At 41.2% G+C, this 17,620-nt stretch overlaps 1 protein-coding gene across 5 annotated transcripts in view; it reads left to right on the top strand.

The window, feature by feature from the left end:
- Window positions 1-17,620, top strand: part of MAPK10 (mitogen-activated protein kinase 10) — a 117,661-nt gene that overhangs the window by 2,673 nt on the left and 97,368 nt on the right. For 3 of the 5 annotated variants that reach the window (XM_074992007.1, XM_074992002.1, XM_074992003.1), the window contains exon 2: window positions 13,914-14,083. In XM_074992007.1, the coding sequence (XP_074848108.1) occupies window positions 13,914-14,083 (170 nt within the window). Of the gene's footprint in view, window positions 1-13,913; window positions 14,084-17,620 lie in introns of those variants that run through there. The other 2 variants (XM_074992004.1, XM_074992006.1) reach the window with 1 other exon arrangement.

Below are 17,620 nucleotides of genomic sequence, written 5' to 3' on the forward strand. Positions count from 1 at the left end.
TTTTTGCAATTGCCTAAAAAAGTGGTTTTGTTTTTTTGACAAAAAAATTGTAAGATTTTTTAAAAAAATCATTTTGCAAAAGTTTTCATGGGGGGTGGAAATAATTTTCTGACTCTCCCTACTTCTTACCTTTTTTTGCTTCCTCCTACTGAGACCCCATAGTAAAGTTGTACAGGAATGTTTACGTATTATTCTTCTTTCCCACTTGAAAGTATGTGGCATGCAATTGTTATGCATCAGTGCACATGAGAGGCATCTTACCATTTACACTGAGCTCCAGTTTCAAATGAAATGAATCTCAGATGGTGTGTTCCTCTTCCCTGTCATACTTAATTTATATAATAATCAGAGGAAAGGGTTTGTACCCCTCTGTTCCTATGTATCATTCAGAATTTCTTTGATTAGACCAGTGGTGCGTGCCGATTGTTTTATTGCTGGATGCAGGGTTTTGAATTTAGATCTAATAGTGGCAAAGTACTGTTGTAGTTATTCCTATTCAGTTCATTTAGTCTTGTGAAAAAAGGATTAGGAGGCACACATAGAACTGTATTTATGTGCAATTAATTTGACCCACAAAATAAAATTAATACAATTCTGGCTGTATTTTTAACACTATAGCCTCTTTACAACAGCCCTTGGCACTAGGTGAGACTTCACCTGGAGTATTGTGTTCAGTTTTGGGCCTCTCACTCTGAGAGAGAAGTGGACATATTGGAGAAAGACCAGAGGAGATCAAAGAAGGTTAGAGGTTTAGAAAACCTGACCTGTGGAAATATTACAATGTATTAATCTTAAGAAGACAAGATTGAGAGGGACTTCAAATACTGTAAGGGCTGTTTTATAGAGGACAGTGGTCAAGTGTTCTCTGTGTTCTCTGAAAATAACGCGGGAAGTGATTGGCCACACTTTCTAGTCAGCAGTGGGAGAGATAGCTCAGTGGCTTGAGCATTGGCCTGCTAAACCCAGCCTTGTGAGCTCAGTCCTTGAGGAGGCCATTCAGGGATTGGGGCAAATAGGTGTCAGGGATGGTGCTTGGTTCTGCCAAGAGGGCAGGGGACTGGACTAGATGACCTCCCAAGGTCCCTTCCAGTTCTAGGAAATGTATGTCTCCAATTATATCATATCAGTGTAGCTAAGCTCAGGAATAGGCTTTCATGGAAGATTGTGAAATCCTCATTATTAGAGAGGATTTTAAAGAGCAGGTTAGAAGAATACTTATCAGGGAGGGTATAGGTTTACTTGGTCCTGCATCAAAGTGGAGGGAAGAGCAATTTGGCAACTCAAGTTGCCTTTCAATAACACATTTCTGATTCTATATTAATTCATTCTTTCTGCTAAGATAGGCCACGATTCAGCAAAACATTCCGGTACCTGCTTCACTTTAAACATGTGAGTAATTCCATTTGATATCCTTAAGTGTTTTTGTTAGATCAGGACCACAGCAAGCAAGAGTATCATCTATTACTATGGCACGTGGAGAGGGATGTGTGATGCATGTGCCAGGCCTCTAATAATTGACTTAAATTGTCAACTCATTCACAAAGGGTAGCAATGTTTAGTCACTACTAAAGGATGACAGAGACATGGAGGTGAAAGGCTCTTTCATTAGTTAATAAACCTTCAGAGCCGGTGCTGAAGAAAAGAATTTTTTTTTTTGGGTCACAGGGAAGACCTGCAGGAAGCAGCTGTCAGCTCAGTCAATGAGCCTCATGGTTCTAGGGACTTCTCTCAGAAAATATAGATGCGGTGTAGATGGAATGGTCATCCGTAACAAGGGGCTGATGCTGCTACTCAAATCCTCCCAGGACTATGGCCCAAGGGAATTCATACAGTTTGTATAGCAAAGAGCATCTATAGGTTCATCATCTCCAGCAGGCATAATTATGCCCGCTTTGTGGGCTTTCTGGGGTTTTGGTGCATTCAAAATATGTTCTTGTTCTTGTTCTTGTACGAGTCTGAGCTGGAAATCAGAAGTTCCTGATGTAATTTGATTCTTACTCATTGGTTTACCAAGATATGTAACAGAGCAGAATTTAGTTAATTATAAATTCAGCATGCAGTTGTAAGCAGAATGTACCTCTTTAACTTTTAATCTCCAATCTGCATGGCACCCTGGGTGTTTATAATATGGTCTCCAGAGAGGACATTTTTGAAGTCACTACACCATGCACCAGATCCTCAGCTGATGTAAATCTGTGTAGCTCCTTTGTCTTACAAACTATATTGATTTATACCAGCTGAGGACCTGGCCTTCTGTACAAGTTTGGACACCTGAAATATGCAATCTTTTGGAGATGAATAGCCAGTGGTTATTCTGAACAGCAGCATTTATATCTGGCCAAGTAGACCTATTTGAAGGCCACAGAAGGCAGTTGCTGGAATGATCAAAACTGGTGGTCTGTTAACAAGCTGAATAATCATTGGTACTCAAGTGGAACACACTAAAGTTCTCTTTCTATTCAGAATCTCCACCTTCTGGCCTTCCTTCCATTAAAAAGTGCGTCGTCCCAAAATATCAATTCAGTAGGGCAATAGGAAAGTGAAACTTAGGGTTCTAACTGGTGCTATGCAAACTTTTCCTTGTAGCATATGCTTCTTGAAGTGGTTTCTGGGACTACCTACAACAGACAAAGGTCCTTGTGCTGTACTTGGTAGTGGCACAACTTACTTACTTAAACCCTTGTACTCTTAGTGGTGCATAGATCATCTACAAGTCTCCTCCATTTCACTCTATCTTGGGACAGAACTTCTTGCTGACTCCAGAAATACCCCAGTTGTTGTCTTTCTATCTCTGTAGATCTTCCCTCATTGTCTGCAGTTTTCCTCTTTTGTGTCTTCCTTGTGGGTTCCATGTGAGAGCTTGACAGACTATACCGGATGATGGCTTTTTTGAGAGTGTGGCCTAGCCATCCGCACTTTCTCCTCTTGGTTTGAAGGTCAGGTGGTTCTTATCCTGCTCTGTTCCAAAGCTCCTCATTTGTACTTCAGGCATCTGCTCATGAATGTCTATAGCTTGTGATTTGAAGACTTTTTAGTATGCCAGGTCTCACGTCCATGCAAGAGCACTCTTCGCATTTATGTTGAAGATTCACAGTTTTGTCTTCACGGATATTATTTGTGAACTCCATATGGGACAAACTGTCTTGAATGTAGCTGTTGCTTTCCCTATTCTGGCACTGATATCCTTATCTATTCCTCCATCTATGCCCAAAATACTCCACAAGTAGGTGAACTGCTCCCCATCTTCCAAGTTATCCCCTCCCAATATGATGGTGGTGTTGTCGGACTGCTTGATCCTCATTGTTTTGATCGTTCCCTTCTGAATGCTCAGTTCAGTCATTCAGGCAGTTTTGTCTTGTGTTGCAAACTTTTTTTCCATGTGTTCATGTCTGTGTGAAAGGAGCCCTTTGAATTTCTTATCTTAGTTTCTTATTTGAAGCTTTCTTTCCTTTTTTAGGCTGCGTCTACACGTGCACGCTACTTCGAAGTAGCGGCAGTAACTTCGAAATAGCGCCCGTCACGTCTACACGTGTTGGGCGCTATTTCGAAGTTGAAATCGACGTTAGGCGGCGAGACGTCGAAGTCGCTAACCCCATGAGCGGATGGGAATAGCGCCCTACTTCGACGTTCAACATCGAAGTAGGGACGTGTAGACGATCCGCGTCCTGCAACATCGAAATAGCGGGGTCCTCCATGGCGGCCATCAGCTGGGGGGTTGAGAGATACTCTCTCTCCAGCCCTTGCGGGGCTCTGTGGTCACCGTGGGCAGCAGCCCTTAGCCCAGGGCTTCTGGCTGCTGCTGCTGCAGCTGGGGGTCCGTGCTGCATATACAGGGTCTGCAACTAGTTGTTGGCTCTGTGTATCTTGCACTGTTTAATGAAAGTGTGTCTGGGAGGGGCCCTTTAAGGGAGCGGCTTGTTGTTGAGTCCGCCCCGTGACCCTGTCTGCAGCTGTGCCTGGCTCCCTTATTTCGATGTGTGCTACTTTGGCGTGTAGACGTTCCCTCGCTGTGCCTATTTCGATGTTGGGCTGAGCAACGTCGAAGTTGAACATCGACGTTGCCAGCCCTGGAGGACGTGTAGACGTTATTCATCGAAATAGCCTATTTCGATGTTGCAACATCGAAATAAGCTATTTCGAAGTTGGGTGCACGTGTAGACGTAGCCTTAATGTTATAATCTGTATACATTTCTTGACCATTCACTGCTCTCTCTCTCAAATCTCACCCTTGTTTCAATAACAGTCTTATGGAGGAACATTTAGACACCAGATTATTTTGAGAATGCCTTTAGAGATGCATGAACTACAGAAAAGGTCATGTTTCCTGATCTTCACTGGCTGAACTCATCTGTGAATTGTTTCTTATTTTTGATAAACCACTCTAATTACAACTAATGTCTTAATGAGATCGGGTAAAGACTTTGCTTGCAGTCTTAAACAGAGTTGTTTTCATTCAAAATTCCCTGTAATTACCCATGGTTTCCTGTGCGTCATTAATCAAGATTCATAATATATAAAAGAATCACTGATTTACAGCTTAGATCGTTAGGTTCCAAATCCTTCCTGTTTAATAACAAGAGTGATTATCGTTGTTATTTTGGGCAGAGGGTGGGGGTGAGGGGAGTTCATTTCTCTGCAGGATATTCCTTATTTATTTATAAAAGGGAAACTTGTTTGTTGGCTACCATTTCTGTGTCGAGTGCTGTTGTTATAAAATTATAACTTAAAATAGAATTGATGGGATAAGGAGTCTGTTGTGATGTGTCCTCAGATAATGCTTCTATTTAGTGGAATATTTATGTAGCTCAGCCTTCTTCCTTTTCACCCTGCATACCCAGTAGGAAAAAGAATCTAAAATGTTCCTTGAAACAATTGCAGAGCTATTTAAAAATCACTATGAAATATTGCAATATGTTATCAATGTATGATGTAAACTATAAAAATTGTGCATCTCATTATATGGCTTTCTTTTCTTCCTAAAGTCTCCATGCCACTTCCTTTCTTTACTGCCATTCATAATTCTACTGTCTTTCCCATCTCCCAGGCTTGCAATCCTCAGAACTTTGATTGTTCTCCCTCCTTCATTGTGTTTGGTTTTTCCCTATGGTGTTGTTAATTCTCTCTCCTAATATAACCAAAACCCACTCTTCATTCACTATTCGCATTGCTAAGCTCTTACTCTAAATTGTCTACTGGAAACATCTGTGCTTTCACTTCTTGTCACTTCTCCCACTTCAGACTATCCAAGACACACTGCCTCCATTCTCCTCTATTGTCACTCACTCTCTGTTTGTTACAGTATCAAATTCAGGCTAAAGTTCAAAGACCTATGTAATTTTATCATGTGTATGTCCCTGATCTCATTTCATTTTTCCTCCTATGCCCCTCACATCCTTCCTGTTCACTGCTTCCCCTTTTTGGTGTGTCTTGCCCCATGTTGGCTTCATGTCTTCACTGGCTCCTGTGCTTCCGACTATGATAGGTCTGGTCACAGACATCCCCTGGAGACAGTCACTTGATGTGCTGAAAATACCACTGAATCTATCTACCTGCCCTTTACTGCATGCCAACACCCTGCCCTGCTGAGCCAGGTCTGCCAGCCCCCTCTAGAACTGGCACAGAGTTGGGGTCACAACTCAAAGCAGCATAATACAGACAGTGAAATCAGCTCAGCTCTGGGAAGGCTCAGTCAGAGGGACTTGCCACAGCAGCCTGGTGCACAGGCCCAATTGGACCAGAACCCCAGATAAATCCATCTTACTCTGCGTAAAGTTATCATTTTTGAAATGAGATGACCAAATCTGCACATAGTATTCCAGACTGTGGGACTTTGAGTTACTTGAAAAGCTTTTTAGATCTCTTGTGGTGGGGATTATGGCTGCCTTTGAGCCTTGAATATTGTTGACACCTGACTGTAGAGTAAGAGGGATGTACATAATCTTTAACTTACACGTTCCATATACAGAATACATGATAATTTGATATAATGGTTCACTGTCATCTCTGTGGCTTCATCATGCATTTGACCATCCTAAACTCATATTTCAGAATAACCAGCGATTTAAGTAAACACGTTAATCTTATAATTCCAGTGCTGTTCATTGCAGAATTACAGCCTATGTGGCTTTTTAAGGTGTTTAATGCAATATTGAGCTAAGACTTACATCCAGCCTGCACGCAAACTACTTTTAAATAACTTTTGCGTGTGCCTTCTGAGCATAGTCTCACAGCCGTTTAGGGGAAATGAGGAGATTTTATGATCTCTCATTTCTGTAACGTTTCTAATCATCACATCCAGCATTAGGACAAACTGTACTTTGAACACAGATGCAAGACAGAAAATTTGAGCGCGTCCTTGTAGTGTATGGTTTTGAGTACACTCTTGCCTATAACACTTACTGTTTCTAGGAGTTTGATAAAGATAAGAGCTCAAATCTACTGCAAACACAGCTATCCATTAAAATATGAAAGCAGCTGAGACCATCAGAGGAGACGAAAAGATGTAAGGATTCTGAAATGCAGTGAAGTAGCCAAATGCTAGGCATTGTTTGCATTAAAGAAAGGGCCAAAAGAATATAGAATAGAACAGCATATAGGAAAGTTTTTGTTAGCGAACATGAAAAGAGTGTTCTTTTTAGACATAAATCAGGAGGAACTGGCCTGGGGGCCATTTGGAAATGGATTGTGGTAAAAGAGTATGCACACCATGAAAAATGATCCAAAGGAAGGGAAATAAAATGAAAATGAGATAACCATGACATGACTGGACATCAAAAAGGAGCAGCTGGGCCCCATGGCTGCATAGGGGAAGCATTCCATAGGTCAAAATCCTGCGTGGTGGACATTGTGTTGTGTTATCTCCCACAGGTGAGGAAGGGATATAAAAGGTGTAAAATAAATCAATAGAGACAATCCGGGCAAGAAAGCAAAGAATACTTGACTTAACAGAGGAGGGTCTGTTTTGCTTTCTTTGAGACTTATTCATGCAGGCGGCTGTTACATGAATAGAATCTTTGACTTGTAAGGTTTCCCAGGTGAGTTGGGGTTGCAGGATCATGCCCTTATTTCCACTTTGGCAATTCATGCACAAACTCTCCAGATGTCATGAATGAGCCCTTTTATTTGAACAGGTCTTTTCTTTGGACTTTGGGGACAAGACGGCAGGTATAAGACATTGCCGGTGTTTGAGGTAAGAGATGAGAGGGCACTGCCCACACCTGAATCCCTTGAAGGATTCTATCTGAATAAAAGTGGTAATTGGTCTTGTGTATCTAAGGGCATGCACTCCGAAACAGGAGTTCTGCCACTTATATGCTGCTCCCAAGGCTGCTCACTCTCTTTGGTTGTAGTAGAGTTGTGGAACGAGGGCCACCTTTGGAAGGATGTCACTGGTGCTAGGTTGACAGTGTGCCTGTGCAGGGGCTTCTATTCTATTTTCTTCCCTCTGTATACCCTGTACACCCAGCTTAGGGTCAGCACCAATCTGGCCCTGGGTGAAGTAGCTATCATATTGGCCTTGATTCAAGACTCAAGGAAGTCAGTGGGAGCTATTCCATGGACTTTAGTGAGATTTAGGTCCGGACCACTAGCAGTATGAAAATATTTTATATAGAAGTATATATTGTGACACATTCAGACCAGACAGCGACCAGAGAATGGTTGAAAGCAGATGTTGTAGTCTGAGAATGCCAAAGACCCTTTTTCCCTATGAGCTGAGAAGGGGATACCTCAGATCAACCAGGGACACTTGAATCCAATTAAGGGCTACCTGTGACCTTTGAAAAAACCCTCTTCTACTGTGAGGAGAAAGGAGGGACTCCAGGGAACGACTGGCACCCAGAGGCCAGCATAATAGGACAACACTCCAGAGAGGGAAAAGCAAAAGGTTTTCCATTACACTGATGCAAGTTTATTTCTTTTTCTGTTTTTTTTTTTTTGTATTGAAGAGTACTGCTTGGACTAGACCCATCAATGGAGGGGTTGGTGTAGGGATGAGGGAGGGCAAAGGGAACCGTTGCCCCAGGACCCATCAATTCAGAAGGGCCCAGGGCTCCCAGCTGCCATGGCCACTCCGTAACCTGCAAAAGTGACAGAAGAATCTGAGATCAATAACCCTGGTTCAGTTTACTGTTGTGTTTCCCTCTGTTTTGCCCTTCAGATTGAGACAACAAATAGCTAATCAAAGTTGTGTGTGCAGCAGCAATTGCTGCTGGTGTTTTATCTTTTCCATTGAATTGTTCCATAGGAGCCAGCAATGTGTTATTTTTTCCAGGATTTATCTATGCTTGAAGCAGGTTCATTCTCAAATCCTTCTAATGATGGAGTCTTCACAACTTTAGTTCTATGTAATTTGGCATTAAACAAAATTTAGGTGTATTTCTTCTCCAGCCTTAATGAGCCATATTCTCAGTTGGTACAGGTCTCCATAGATCTGATATCAAGAGTGAACCAAAAATGAAGAAATAAGTTTGCAAATAAAATAAAAACAGGAATTGGACATTGTATCTATTTTGCAAAATTCAAAGTGGAATCATTTTTCTTCACTGCAGAGTATTTTTGATAAAGGTTAATTTTTGAAACTTTTTCCTATTTGTATCTCCCTCCCCTTTTTGTCATTTACTTCAATAGAATGAATGGTGACTAAGATTTTTTTTCTTATAGCACTCTCTAACTTTTCCAAAATTAAGTGTCAGAAACTGGACTAAAACAACAAGAAGTCCCGTGGTACCTTGGGAGACTAACAGATATGTTGGAGCATCAGCTTTCATGGGCAAAGCTCCACTTAATCAGAAACTGGACTGGAAATAGAAAATGTTTGTGGGAATGGTCGAGAGAGTTGTGTCGACAGAAACTCTGTCAAGAGAGTGCATCTGCGCACAAAAGTGCATGAACAGAGCAATCTGATCTGTCAACAGAGAGCAGATAGACTGCCCTGCCCTCTCTCGACAGAATGGTTGACTGGAAGCTCTGCAAACAGGGCTGCCCAATGAACTGAAAGCCCTGTCTGTCAACAGAAGTGTCTACACAGCACTGCTGTTAACAGAAGCATTACGGATGAAAAAAGTGGTCAGCAATCTGTCTGAGGTGGAGTGCTGAAATTTAGCCTTTTGACCTCTATGTACAGTCCGAGTGCCAGTGATACTTTTTTAAAGTCATTAACAGTCCTACTTGAAACAGCTTTGTTAATAAATAAATTAAGATGCAGAGCTTTACTGTTTAGGTGGTGGTTGGTCGCATTAGCTGGTCTCCTGTTAATTCACAGGTGACATGGCTTTGAGCAAGCTCCCAGCTGCTTGGAGTAGGAGGGGCAGGGCAAGCTCCTGCCTCGCATGCCAATGACAATCAGCTCACGTGCCACTCTTAGCGCCTGTGCTGGGGGTTGCTAACCCCTGCTTTAGATGGTTTTTAAAATTAAGTGATATAAAAGCAACTCTTTTTTTCTCTGTCAGAAATCACTGGGTATTAACGTTGATCTTTCCCTTTAGTTAGTTCTCTTTTTTCTTTCGGTTGATATGAGGATGTGGCAGCCTGTCATGCATTAATTACTTTTATTTCCAATACTTTGAGAGAAATGTATGAGTGTGGGCTTGCTGATTGGGCTGTTAACTTTTTTTTGTAAGTCTGCTTAGGCCTACAGTAAATATTGATGAACACTAATTCTGGGCTGACTTATAAGAGGAATTGCATAGGATTCATGCCAACATAGAATTTGACCTTTAAGCTCTTAATTATCATATTGTTGAGCTTTTTCATACTTACTATTATGTCATTTTTTTCCTCCCTTCCCCATTACACTCCCTTCTACCCCGGGATATCCATCCATGTAGCATTATGTCATCAGTGAATGTGAGGACAAATAGCTAGTATCATTATATTACCCAAATCAGACCAAAAACCATCTCCGTTTGTTTATAAAATAACCTATATTTCTAGCACTACAGAATGTGACCAGAGGTAGAAAAAGTACTCAAATTTTACTTGAGTAAAAGCGCGGCTGCTTTCACTTCTGGATACTTGAGTATAATCAAGATGTGATGTGTTAGTGCACATGTGCGCATGCACTTTTACTCGAGTAGCTTTTCCAGAGGGACACCGGTGACTTGAACTTCCCCCTCAAAGCAGCTGTGTACTTTTGCTTACTTTTTGGGTACTTTTGCACCTCTGAATGTGACTATTGTTCTGGTGGTAGAAGACTTACAATGTGAACTTTGTCTTCACTGTGCAAAAAGTGATAATGGAATAAAAGGCATTGCAATCTGTTTGATTATGTGTACATACTTGTGATTGTCTCCTGACTTTCAGGGAAATTGTATTAGCACCCAGCCTCTAACTTGCAGTTCTGGTGCACAGGACTAAGCAAACCATCCGAATATTTCTCTTTAGCAAATGCACGAAGATTCAAGGCTTAAGCTTTAGAGTGCACTGCAGAAGTAGGCTCTGTGTCTTTGAACTTATTTTTGAATAGTGCAGGACTTTATCTTGAAGTTTGCTTTTAGTGCTCTGATAGTGTCCTTAAAACATTTATTTTTTGTCCCCAGCCCCCCCAAATAATTCTTGCACTGTGTCTGGCTTATAACAAACTATAATATTTTAATTGCTTCTCAGAAAATATTTTGACTGAATGAACAGCCATGTGAATCAGAATGCTTCAAAGAAATTAAATAAATGAGAGAGTTATAATTAAATAGTGCTATCCAGTGGAGTGGCCGTTCCCATGAGAAAGAGATCTACAGTATTAAGCATTCTAAGGCAAAACCAAGAAGAAATCTTGACAAGGCAAGTGTCTGAATTTTAGTGCCTCCTTCGTGGAGTATTGGCATTAAGCCGTTTAAAAACAAATAAAGGCAAATAACTTCTCCCTCCACACAAGGAATTCTTCTCATTTCTCCAACCCATCAAAATCATACTGTTCGAATTCTGTGGTCATGTATCACAGTTTATTGTGACTGCAAAGTTTTGAGTATATAACAGAATATGTTATGATCTATGTTATTTGTAGTAATAGAATAAGTGAAAGAGTGTTCACTAACCAAAGAGGGTTTTCAAGGGATTGCTGATGGACAACCAGGGAGGTTAGGAGATAGTCAGTGGAACTGGTTTCTATGCTCATTGAAGGCAATAGAGAAGCTTCCTTTGACTTCTGATCATGTATTATCAGCTACTTGACCCTCCACCCTGGAAGATATGGAGCACCTTTGGCTCCCCTGGAGGTCAATGAACATTAGAGGTGCTCAGAAACTTGCAAGATGAGACTTTGTATTAATACTATTTTTCTGCGATTTTAATCCCAAAATAAACCTGTCTGTTTGTCAGTCTATTATACCTATTCTTTTTACTATGATTATATTAATGTAATTGAAGTTTTATACCAGAAGCCCCAGTAATGATTTTGGTTCTGCTGTGCAAGATGTTGTAAAAACACAGAGTTTGTAGCATCTAACCTTTACATTTCAGGACAAATGAATTTTTGCTGAGAAATCTGAGAGAACAGTCCTTTTGACTTTTTTTTTCCAGAGGGTCACACAGATAATAAATACAAGGAAAACAGAATTCGACTTATTACTAACCCAAATCTGGAGTTTTTGCATTGCGTAGAATACAAAGGATACAACCCAGACCAAAGAACCACAGTTGACGTCTTGTTTTTAGTGAATGAAAAATCCAGGAATATACCAAATTTTAATCCTAAACTTTAGGAATCCTTAGTTTTTTTCAGATGACAGATTTATATGCTAAAATGATAAAATTGAAACTAAATATATATTTATATAATTATAAATATACAGTCATCAAAGGATTAAGAAGATAGTATCTGCAAAGGATGTCAGAAGATGCCATTATTGCCTTATAAATCCTTGCCTTATAAATCCATATCAGATTAACCTCCTATTTTCTTATTGATCACTAGTGATTCAAAACTCGTGGGTATTTGCTATGTTGGCTATTAGTTACACACGGAGATGTTGGCCTATTTATGATAAAATACTTTTGCACACCAGCCTCTGAAAGCTGCTTGTTTTTACAGGATCAAATCCCAAAGTGCTTAACTCTGCTTTTTCTTTGGCTCAGTTTTATTTCAGTGAAACTTCTGCTGGAGAAAGGACAGAGCTAAAATTGATAGGTATGTCTTGCTCCGATGTTTTCAAATTCAGTAACAGTACCAGAATCCTCCTCTTTAACAGAATGTCTCCAAATATTTTTTCACTGAAGTGCATTCTGAGACAAGGGTCCTAACCAAAGAAGGGCTAGCCATGCCATGCTCAATGAGAACAGCTCTAAATCTCTCAGGATCAGTCCCATAATTATGGCTTGCTTTTTGTGCTCATCTAAAATGATTTGTGCCTTTGTCCTGATGTTCTGCCATAATAGTTCTTTCTTCACATTTTTTCAGGCAACTACTACAGTTTATAAAACGTAGGAGTTTAAGTTCCATGTCATTTGCACCATTTTACATTGATGTAAGCTCACGGATATTAAAGGAGTTCTCCGTTACTCCTGGTTTCTCTCACTGAGAGGAAAGTCAGGCCAAAACACTTCAAGAGCACCTTATAGAACCTTTCTGAAAAAGGCCTGACATACCAGTAATGACATTCATATAACACTCGCAGGCAATTTTTGTTCTACAGACAGTGGCTGGAGGAAGCTTCATGACCTGTATGAAGTATGGTGTGGATGAATGGACTACAAGATGGATAGAAAGCTGGCTAGATCATCAAGCTCAATGGTTTGTGATCAATGGCTCAATGGCTAGTTAGCGTCTGGTACCAAGTGAAGCGTCCCAGGAGTCAGTTCCGAGGCCTGTTCTGTTTAATATCTTCATCAGTGACCAGGATGAGGGGATGAACTGCAGCCTCTGCACATTCAAGGGTGACGCTAAGCTGGGGGGAGTAGTAAATACACAGGAGGATAGAGATAAGATCCAGAGCAACTTAGACAAATTGGAGTATTTGGCCAAGAGAAATCTGAGGTTGAACAAGGACAAGTACAGAGTCATGTGCTTAGGACAGAAGAATCCCAAGCACTGGTACAGTCTGGGGACTGACTGGCTAAGTGGCAGTTCTGTGTAAAAGGACCCAGGGATTACAGTAGACAAGAAGATGGAAATGAGGCAAGAGCGTGCCCTTGTTGCCAAGAAAGGTAATGACCTATTGGGTGCATTAGTAGGAGTACTGCCAGCAGACCAAGGGAAGTAATTATTCACCGTTATTCAACACTGGGAAAGCCATATCTGGAGTACTGCATCCTCTTTTGGGTTCCCCAGTACAGAAAGGATAAGAACAAATTGGGGAGACTCCAGTGGTGGGCAACAAAAATGATTAGGGGGCTTAGGAGGAGAAACTGAGGGAACTGGGTTTATTTAATCTGCAGAAGAGAAGAATGAGGAGGGAGTTGATAGCAGCCTTCAACTACCTGAAGGGGCGTTCCAAAGAGGATGGAGCCAGGCTGTCCTCAGTGGTAGCAGATAAGAAAACAAGGAACAATTGTTTCAAGTTGTCATGGGGAAGTTTAGATTGGATATTATTTAAAAATTACTTCACTGGCAGGGTGAGAAAGCACTGGAATGGATCACCTAAGGAGGTGATGGAACTCCATCTTTAGAGGTTTTAAGGCCAGGCTTGACAAAGCACTGGCTAGAGTGATTTAGTTGGTGTTGGTCCTGCATGGGGTCAGACTAGATGACTTCCTGAGGTCTCTTCCAACTCTAATAGTCTGTCATTCTCTGACTTTGCAATGGAAATTTCCTAGGTGAATGAGAGTTTACTGTTGTATTTGGGAGTCTGAGAAATCCTCCAATAATGTACAGATCCTTGACAATGAGCATAAAATGACAGGAAACTAGGATCTCTTTCATTTTTATGCTGATATCTTACTGGTCTTGGTTTTGTCTTTTTGTCTGGTGATCTCCATGACAGGGATTTGGGAAACAAGTGGATGTGTCATATATTGCCAAACATTACAACATGAGCAAAAGCAAAGTTGACAACCAGTTCTACAGTGTGGAAGTAGGTGACTCAACCTTCACTGTTCTCAAGCGCTACCAGAACTTAAAACCTATTGGCTCCGGAGCTCAGGGAATAGTCTGGTAAGTCTCTTCAGGTTTTTTTTGTTTGTTTGTGTTTTTTATGCTGTTAAATACCTTCTGCATTTCATCAGTGGTTGCTAGCCCAAAACATTGTCTAAGATTAAGATTGTCTAAATTTGTCTAAGTTAAGCAGCATACATTCCTAGATAAAAAGAGCCTAGTGTTCTACAAATAAATTTTCTTTCTGTTGTGAGTGGTTGCATTAGATTTGTTTCTCCACATAGCGAGTGTTCACTAACAAGAAAGCAGGAGACAGATCTTACGAGAATTGACAGCTATAGCCCTTATCTGAAGCAGAAGTGCAAATTACATATCAAACAAATCCTGTAACTTCTACTCCTGTTGCAATAAAAGTCACTAAGACCTATCTAGAAACAAGTCACATCCCATAGCATCTTGAAACTCTCACATATCTACATGACAGAGAATGTTTTCCTTGAAGTGACATTTCAAGCAGTGTATAAATAATCCAAAGAAATGACAGAAATGCAATATGTGCAGTTTATACAATTCACAATGTAGCCATTTAAATAATCAGATTTACAGCTTATGTAACATTTCCTTTTACATTCGTTTTTGCAGTTTTAGTGATGGTCTTTTCCTTTTGCCTATGAGTGATTTATAGCAAGAACCCCTTTGTCCAGTGGTACTCAGCATATTTGTTTTAGACAGCAAGCACTCCTCCCATCATTACTTTATCATAGACATCCTTTTTCTGTTTGTCTTCTATAACACTGCAGTATTATGAAGTGAATGTAATGCTGCCTTTCTGCAGGACAGAATGCAGAAACACTGTCTTTTAAAACAAAGGCAACTGCAATCCCATAGATTGCTCAGCAAGGGCACTAAATATTATCAGTCATCTGTACCTTCTACCCCTTCCAAATCTGCATCTCACCTATGTCCCTTCCACTGACCAAACTGTGTAATTTCAAATCTGCTTTAGGGCGTCAGATGCAGAATCTACATTTAGCCTTTTATCATATGTCTTTTCCAATTTTGCTTGCAATCAGATTTTAGAAAGAAATATAATTTATGTGTTAAGTGCTTTTATTTGTTTTCCCAAGGTATTTCACCTTCTCTATCTAGCACCAAACTCTTGTGTTCTCCACTTAGTATGTCATATTGTTGTGAGACTCCATCCTTCCCTCAAATCAAATTTTCTTATGCCTATCCATAACTCATTTGCTGTAGTGTTCTATTATGAGCAATAAAAAAACAGATAAAGCTATAGGCATCAAAACAGAATAAATAACACCCTGTGATAACTGTGTTTCATGCTGAGATTTGTCAGGTCAAAAATCTGAATGCATTATGTATCACCACCCCCACACTCCAAGCAAAGTAACACAAACATCACCCAACAAACAAAGTGTAAGCCAGAGGTGGGCAATCGTTTTTGAGGGAGGGCTACTCCAAGAATTTGGAAATTGATATTAAATGAAACTAATGGAGGAGGTACAGGGACTGGGATAGAGGCTGGGAGAAGAAGGGAGGGATTGGGGTGCAGGTGGGGGTTTGGGATCTGGGAGGGAGTTTGGGTGAAGAAGGGTTTGTGACCTGGGGCAGGGAACTGGGTGCAGGGTCTAGGAGGGGGTTTGGGTGCAGGAGATGATTCTGACCCAGAGGAGGGGTGTAAGCAGGGGTGCAAGGTCTGGGAGGGGGTTGTGACCTGGGGCAGGGATGCAGAGGTTTGGGTTGTGACCTGAGCAGGGGATTGGCTGCAGGTTCTGGGGGTGGGTATGGGTGCAGGAGAGGATTCTGATCTGGAGAAGAGGTGCAGAAGGGAGTGCAGTGCCTGGGAAGGGCCTTGAAGTGGAGGAGGGACATAAAAGGGGGTGCAGGGTCTGGGAAGGGATATGGGTACAAGAGCGTGAGTGCAGAGGATTTGGGTTACATGAGGTAGGGGGCAGAGGGTTATGGGGAGAGACTGGGAGACTCTGGCTGGGAGGCACTTATGGGAGTGGCTCTCAGCCAGCAGCCCAGCCCAGGAGGTCCCTTAGGCAAAGTCCCTGCGTTCTATGCCCCCACATTTGCTCAGAGCAGCTTCAGGGGCTGTGTGCACAGCAATGAACTGAATGTGGGGAGCCCATGCAGTGTGTGGAGTAGTACATCACATGCTGCCTGCCCTGCAAACAGGCAGTTCCCATTGGCCAGTCCCCCCAAGCCCTCCAGGCCTGCAGCCTTCACAGAGCCTCACAGTCAGCTTTCCTGAGTGCTGAGCAGCACAGGCAAGAAGACAGCTTAGGCTCCTGCAGGCCAGATACAATGGCTTGGTGAATTGGCTGTGGCCTGTGGTCTGTATTTTGCCCAGCCCTGGTACAAGCTAATAAAAATCCCCTGGAGTAAATGAATAATGGAATGAGACTGAAAAAGGACCAGTACAGTACATATTAGGATTGCAGGTGCAGAGATACAACATCATGGATTAGGAAGATAAGATTAATTTCTACAGAGAGTCTAAAATATTGAGTTAAGTTTCAGGCTCTAATTTACCAGAAGCCTATTGACAACCTGTTAGGTGCAAGGGAAGATGAATCCTTGGTATTGTGGGATGAAGTGATTTATTTATAAAGGCAGATTCTAAGATGTACCTCTAACTTAGCTATGAGAAAACAAGTGGGGAGATATGCCAAAAGCATACAGATGTTTAAATGATGTAAACACCAAAGGCAGCAGACATATATTATTTTGTGTGATGCGTGTGGATATATCTAGGAGCTATTGGATGATCTTAAGAAAAGGAAAATGTAGGCTGATAGCCTGTCAGTGAGATTTATTGAACTGTGAAAGAGTCTCCCAAAAGAATTGGTGGAAACCTTGTTGCGTGGAACTTTTAAACCTTGATTGGCCAAAAGATAAAAACATGAGTTTGAATGGTTTTTCCTTACATTGACAAAGATGGATTGGGCAATCTTTTTAATAGGTGAATTCTCTGATTCTAGAACATGAACTGTATTTAATTGTGTTGGAGTGTTAAAAAACCTGGCATGTATAGAAATAGTTTGATACAGTCTGGAAAATGTATTTTGAGAAATAATCATAATTGGCAAGATTATCGTTTAAAAAGATTGGCCAGAAACCACCCTGATAATGGTTTGGAAGTATTCCAGCTATTTGGGAGGAGTCAATAAATAAATGGTATCCTCCAAAAGTGGGAGAACCTCCATTTTCTTCCCACACTGGAGTAACAACAGGGCAGTTTTCATGCCAAGAAATAGGCAACAGCTGCTTTTCTTCCCCTTCTCCCATGCCTATTTTTTCTGAAAGATGACCAGACTTGGAATCATGTGAATGGCAGTGAGCCTTAAAAGAAATGGTGACATTTGGCTCTGGTAGAGAAGATTTTTTGCCAAGCTCATCTTGTTCTTTAGGTGAGAGAAATGCTGATAGAGTCCCTACATAAATAAAAGGGAAGACCTATGTCTTGTTATCTTTTTATTCCAATGACTGTCCTTGTATGGCATCTGCTTATGTGGTGCTCAGGAACATTTCAGGGACTCAGTTCTAGCTCTTGTTGTCAGAAGGGTGTAGTAT

The sequence above is a fragment of the Carettochelys insculpta genome, chromosome 4 (genome assembly GCF_033958435.1).
Source record: "Carettochelys insculpta isolate YL-2023 chromosome 4, ASM3395843v1, whole genome shotgun sequence".
Taxonomy (NCBI): Eukaryota; Metazoa; Chordata; order Testudines; family Carettochelyidae; genus Carettochelys; species Carettochelys insculpta.